The sequence below is a fragment of the Myxine glutinosa genome, chromosome 4 (assembly GCF_964187855.1).
Source record: "Myxine glutinosa chromosome 4, kmMyxGlut1.1, whole genome shotgun sequence".
Lineage (NCBI taxonomy): Eukaryota > Metazoa > Chordata > Myxini > Myxiniformes > Myxinidae > Myxine > Myxine glutinosa.
This window is the reverse complement of record NC_136264.1, coordinates 28707537-28714383: the sequence shown is the minus strand read 5'-3', so window position 1 is coordinate 28714383 and position 6847 is coordinate 28707537. Positions and strand designations below refer to the sequence as shown.

At 44.8% G+C, this 6847-nt stretch overlaps 1 protein-coding gene across 4 annotated transcripts in view; it reads left to right on the top strand.

Annotated features, from left to right (window-relative positions):
* Positions 1-5556, top strand: part of LOC137424547 (COP9 signalosome complex subunit 1) — a 124091-nt gene extending 118535 nt beyond the window's left edge. For 2 of the 4 annotated variants that reach the window (XM_068112116.2, XM_068112114.2), the window contains 5 exons: positions 2519-2624; positions 2784-2864; positions 3043-3180; positions 3370-3504; positions 5236-5556. In XM_068112116.2, coding sequence (XP_067968217.1) covers positions 2519-2624; positions 2784-2864; positions 3043-3180; positions 3370-3504; positions 5236-5310 — 535 coding nt within the window. In that variant the 3' untranslated portion in view covers positions 5311-5556. Of the gene's footprint in view, positions 1-2518; positions 2625-2783; positions 2865-3042; positions 3181-3369; positions 3505-5143 lie in introns of all 4 variants that reach the window. The other 2 variants (XM_078775572.1, XM_068112115.2) reach the window with 1 other exon arrangement.
* The last annotated feature ends 1291 nt before the right edge of the window (positions 5557-6847 follow it).

The following is a 6847-nucleotide window of genomic DNA, read 5'->3' as shown; positions in this document are numbered from 1 at the left end:
CGCATTACATTAGGACTGTGTGTCGGGTGGAATGCTTGCATCTCTGGTGAAGCGTGAGAACGCCGTTGAGCTCTGATTATACTGACGAGGCCTGCATGGTGGATTAATCATCCGACTTGCTGCGGAGCAGGATCCAAGGCATACTGCACCGTGGATAAAGGTGTGTGGAGTGACTGCTGAACGGTATTTAAAGAGCGACAAACACGGGCGTCCGGAAGCATCATTGGACATTCCAGGAGGAGACTAGTGAACGTCAAAGGAGCACCGTGCGCGGATGCAGATCGGACTGACCGAATATAACAGTGAATATTGCCTATGCATTTGCCACTGTAGATTTGTTTCAATACAGTTCATTGTTTAATTACTACAAGTGCTGTCATGTTCATTGTAGCATGCCCACAAGTCAGACACCGACGAACAAATTAATCGGTCGAACGACCGAAACCCCTTTACAGGAATGAAAGAGTGAAGGTGAGCCAAGAGTCTTGATTTTTGGCAGTTTCACCAGAAGAGGGTTGCTGACAGATCTTGTGCGTCCTGCAGGAATATTTGGGGGACAGAGCATAGACAGTGTAGGGGGAGCTAGGCCGGAGAGGTGTCAGTAGAAGACAAAGACCACCAACCTGACTGCGGCAAGAGATTGAAAGGCCCTCAGAATCGGCTTCATCGCAGGAGATTTTTTTTTTTTTTTTTTTGTTGGATACAGGATCGAGGCTCGTGAAAGAGCTAACATTTATCACGTAAAAAAAATCAAACAGACACACAAAATATATAATAAGGGGAGCGGGAGACAAGATGGGGAGAGAAAGGGAAGCACACAAACACAACATTTGAGAGCAGGGATATCGGGAGATCTGTGGGGGGAGAGGGCTTGAGGGGAGGAGGTGTGGGAAGGGGGGGGTGGGGGTGGAAGAAGTATAAAACACAAGGACACTGCAAGGACCTCCAGGAAAGAAGTTGGCATTTCAAAAACGTAAATCTGGGGTGAAATTAGCGGGGGTAGAAAAGATCAAGGTTTTGGATGGGGGAAGACCAGAGATGGTGGTGAACAGCTGTTTTAAAGACCTGGAGGGAGGAGTAGGATTGAAGAGAGTGAGGGAGTTTGTTCCTGAGGCGGGAGAAAAGAGGAATGAAGGAGTGAAGGTGAGCAGAGAGTCTTGATTTTGGCAGTTTAACCATAAGAGGGTTACAAGCAGATATTGTGCGACATGTAGGAATATTTGGGGGACAGAGCCCAGAGAGAGCTGGGGGAGCAAGGCCGGAGAGGAGTCAGTAGAAGACAAAAAGACCACCAACCTGCCTGCGGTGAGTAATTGAAAGGCCCTCGGAGTTGAAAGAGGCTGCTGCCTGGCGATCTGGGTGTTGAGATATGCAAAGGCGGAGAGCGGAGCCTTCAGCAAAACGATAGAGAGGATTTTCCAGAGTCGGAGAGATAATTATTAATAAAGACCAGAAAAAGCACATGGCCCAGTACACTGCCTTGAGGAACTCCAGCCGAGGCAGAAAGGGGAGATGAGAGAATTCCAATTAGAGCCACACGTTGACTACGACAGGAGAGGAAGTCTGCGAGCCATGCATGGAGATTTCCATGGATACCATAAGAGGAGAGTTTGGTGAGCAGGGTGGGGTGCCAGACTGTATCGAAGGCACCAAGATATGTCAAGGGAGATGGCTTTGATTTCATGTTTGGCGTTGAGGACCTTCATCCATTGTTGAGACAGCAGAAGCAGCATGTGCAGAGAAGAGTGACCTGGTCTGAATCCAAATTGATGATCAGAGATCAAGCCATTGGAGAAGAGGAAGGATTTAATATGAGAAGCAATGATGGATTCCATGACTTTGCTGATGATTGTAAGCAGCCTGATTGGTCTGTCGTTACATGGATCTGTTTTTGTACCTTTTTGTTTAAAGCGGTAATGTTGGCTGATTTCCAAGCAGATGGCAAATGACCTTGAGCAAAAGAGAGGGTGAAGGGAAGAGAGAGGCTGTGATAGAGAGGCAGAGCAGAATGTTCGGACCCGTGAGCTGATGCCTTTTGGTGCAGTTGCAGAATTGGTCGAGGTTTGACAGAAACTTTTGTTGTTGGATAATTTTGCTCAATAAATAAATGAAAACGTACATTTTTTTTGTGTGCTGTGTGTTTAATCAGGTTCTCTTTATCTATTATTAGGACTTGGATGAAGATGTGATCACGTTTTCGTTCAAATTTATACAGAAATACAGAAAATTATAAAGGGTTCACAAACTTTTTCTCATCACTGGAATTACTGATGTTGTTTCCTACCTCGGTGTCGAGTGACAAGTGGTCTTTTTGGTGGGACCTTTGCACACGAAACATGGGACATTTATACATTACTTTGAAAAAGACAGTCAACACAAACCAGCTCTTGAGGGAGATCCTAAAAGTCCATCTGCACCAAATGTGGGGATAAAGGGAGAATAAATAAGAAGACCATTTGGCATTGACATAATCATAGGATTTCAAGAAACATAGAGGGATTTCTCCATCACTTTGCAGTTCCTTCAAGCTCTTTCTGGAGTTGGAGCCTCAAGTTCGTGATGTCATCTTCCATTTCTACGAGTCCAAGTACGCCTGTTGTCTTCGCATGCTCGACGACATGAGGGTGAGCGGAAAGACAGTTTTGTACACTTGAGAGCTGTAGGATTGTTGTACTTTGTAGTTATTTTTGTAATGATATCCACGCAGCAGCTGTGAGCTTCTAGCAGTAGATTGTATAGTAAACGATTGATATGTGTGAATATGGCGCTTATTTTGTACACAGGACAACCTTCTCTTGGACATGTATCTTGCTCCACACGTTTGTACACTCTACGGGCAGATTCGCAACCGTGCTCTTATCCAGGTTGGTCTATCCTCTCAGTAGATATGGGAATATATGTGGATTTGTTGTGCGGGTCTGTCTGGCGGCCATGTATCCACCAATGCTCGAAATAGTTTGATTGGATGCTTTGATTGCATCTTGCAATTGAACCAGTTGGAAGAGATGCTGACTGGAGCATGCTGTGGGTGTTGTGTGGTAGTACTTCAGTCCATACTTGTCAGCTGACATGCACAAGATGGCGGCAGCCTTCCACAGTTCTTTGGCCAGTTTGGAAGATGAGGTCAGTCGGCTGATCCTTGATGGGTTGTTGAACGCCCGCATCGACTCCCACAGCAAGGTGACCAATCTTTATTACAACATTTTTCTTTCTTTGCTTTTGATTTTGTGCTTTCGTTTATTTGCCATTTGCTAATTGTTTTTTTTTCCTATGATTCTTTCATTCCGTCCTTGTTCACTTTGAATTTTGTACCCTTTCCCCCTCCAATCTATTTTTCATTATTCCTCTCCTTCTGATGTTGTGGTTCAGACTTTGTATGCACGTGACGTTGATGCACGCAGCACAACGTTTGAACGCTCCTTGCAAATTGGCCGCGATTTCCAGCGTCGAACCAAGGCCATGGTGCTGCGTGCTGCAGTGTTGCGGAACCAGATCCACGTCAAGGTGTGCGAATTAGATCGGGAGCGATCCACAGCACAGGTCGCCTCAAATCGGAACCAAGTTTGTGACTGACATCTGTATCTGAAATAAATTCACGGACATTTAATTACAGCATCTTCTAAATATTTGTGATGACATGCTACCTGGTCTTACCTTTGTTTTTAGACTTTATCCACGTTCACTCATCAGCCCCATGAATTCTTCCAGTTTCTAAGTTACTCATAATTTGTTTTTTCTCTGACATTTTATCAACTCAAAATTGTGTGACCCACAAATGCAGCAATGCAGTATCACGATGTAATGTAGTCACTCACCTTCATCGCATCCTGCACATCTGTGACGTCACGCTGGTGTCCTGGTTTAATGTTCGGCCATGTAAGATAATTGAGAATAAAAGTCGACTTGCTGAATTCCTCCCACAAGTTTAAATGTAGTTTGGTTGCAATGTAACATTTGCAGTGATGAGTAAAAGGATTGTAGGGTGGGAGGTGAGGGGCAAAGGTCAGTGGAGAGAATCGGTGGACAATTCACATTATCCTAGATTTAGGGAAACCTGTTGGTGAAGAGATTTTAAGCAGTTCAGAGAACTTGGCTTGTTGGCTACCACTATTCACGCACATGCACGTTGTTCCTAAATTTAGTATTTTCCTCGAGCATTAATGTATGGGGCTAAGTATTGGGTGAACAATGTTAATTTGAACCTGCCCAATACATCCCATTTTCATTCCCTTACTCTCAACTTCCATTCCCAGGGTGATTGATTCATCTTTGTGGGTGCTGTCTCTCAGATGGACATTAATGGGGTGTTCTGCCTGCTAGTATTAGTTAGTGGACGTTAAGGATCCCACGGTGTCCTTCGCGATGATTTGGCGAGCTATCACCTGCACCATGAACAAATTCTTGCCCGAACCTACAAGGGGCACTATCAGCGGCACAACCCCGCACCTGTCAGATATTGTACTAATCCACAGCCACGAATGACGACGACGAACTTCCATTCGCCTGTCTATCAAGGCCAGAACACGTCCTTTCCTTTTTCTTGATCTTCTCCACATTTTCACACCAACCTCCTACTCCCTCCCTCACCCCCCTCCAAACTCCACTTCCGCAAAATAAATATTATTCTCCTAACTTGGCAAACAAGAATGTATTCCACATTTATTTTATTATCATTGTTTTTTGCTCATGCTGCTTATCCATCAACAAGTTGTTACAATAGGGCATAACAGCACAAAATCGTTAAAGCAGGAACTACACCTCTGCTTATCCACGACCATATATCATATATGAAAAGAGCAGTGCAATCGCATGTGTGATGCATCTTTGAGCAGCCATACCATGACCTGGATAATATAACATGCTCGCTAAATGTTATGCAGGCCAACATGATTCGTGATTTTCGTTTTTTGTAACAATGAAGATTTGGAGGACTTTTGAGTTCAGCTTCTGTTTGAGGAAGCCACAAAACTGTTCATTTATTTATTTTTGCATATTTCTTCACAACCAATATTTCTCTTATGCTGTTATTTTTGGGGCCATTTGCACATTGTGTAAATTGAAATGGCAGAAAGGTTTCACCTTTTTCTTTTTCTTAACTATCTCATTCCTTTCTATTCCTTTTCCTTCTATTTTCCCCTCATAGTCTCTTCTCCAAAGTACACAATATGCAGATGGCTCCTCGGTAAACAGTTGAACTCACTGATACAGTGAAACTGTGTAACCCTGACACCACAGTGCCTCCCACGTGAAGGAAGTCAAGGCGATCCAACCACAGCCAACAGTCAGACACGAATCAGCACCAACCTCTGAAACTTTTGTGCTTTCACATGACCCTCATTGTTATACGTCACAACCTTGCGGTCAGCTATCTCTCCCAACTCTGATTTGAATGCTTGTCAGAACCTCTTACTCCCACTTCAATTCCCAATTTGTGCATTATTTGTTCCATCAGTACCTTTGCATATTGCTGTCGTTGCTTTAACCGATTACAATTGAGTAATGGTCTGATATAATTTTGACATTAACGGTGTGGAATAAATTATATACAAACTTGGATATGTTTGTCATTAATGTTTTGATTCATCCATTAACTCAAGGAGTGAAACGTCATGTATATTGTCACAAACGTGGCCCAGATAACTCCGAAAGGCCAATGTGTCTATAAAAAGACCACAGACGCCATCCACAACACTCACCTCCGGCCGAATCTTCGTGCCGACGGTCGGTTTACCATACCTGTTAGATTATTGAAGTTGATGGGGAACCACACCGGCGGCTGTGTGTGCCCACATGTGTGTGAAAGAGGGAGTTGGAAAGAGAACGTAAAGATCTGAGAAGACGAAAATCGGAAAGGAAAGTTTGAGAGAAAAGTTGGAAAGAAAGCAAGTGAAGGAGCAAATCTGTGTGTGAATCTCCGATCTCTCATCTCATCTGTTGTAAAATCCCTTGCGTGTAGTCTTTTATGGGTTCTCCCCTCCCCTAAGTTTCGTGGCTTTGAGGCCCCTTGTTGGTGCTGGGCTAACGGGGTTGGCGATGCCCTACCCCACCCCGTCCCTCTGGTGTTTTGCTAGGTCCCCTCTATCTGCACAGCAACCGAGTTTTATTGGTCAAAAGGGGACCTTTGCTGAGATTCCTTCCGTGAAGCACGGAGGGACAGACAACTCCCCTTTCAAGCCAATTGGGCCAAATTCTCCACCGCAAGGAAGAACATAAGAATTCATTATTGGTGCTGTTGTGAAAATCAACCAGATCCACAACTTGTCCCATAGGTAGGTTTAATCTCAATTAGATCTTTGACATCATCCTGTAAAATACAATCATGCAATAGATATCAGGATCTTGGTATCATACTAAGCGGACCGATAATAATAGACAAAGCAAGCTAGTCTAGCATATATGTGCGAGTCTAGCATATACGTACCATTCAAGACTACATGTAAAGTAAATGTCACAGGTGTGGCTCCGCGTCGTGGACGTCCCAGGTTTTATAGACACCCTTCAGTGGCTGAAGCGAGTAACTCCCCTGGGTTCAACTTTGGTATAATTTCACTACATTCTCCCCGCCGTTAGAACTATACTGCCGCTAGGTAGATCGTAAGCGTGCGTCAGCATTAATTGATTAGGGTACGTCATTCCATGTCAGTTGGTCCACCCGTAGCGGTCGGGGCGGCGAACTACCCTGCCAGCCCGCGTCCGGAAACTACCGGGTGCGGCGTCCCCAAGCCCGGAGTCCCCGTCGGAGTAGCCGCTGGAGGCAGGTGTCGGAGGGGGGACCTCAGAGCCTTCAGGCAGGGGTGTAGGTGACGACAGAGGTGACGGCAAAGGTTCCATAGAGGAAGCTTTGGTA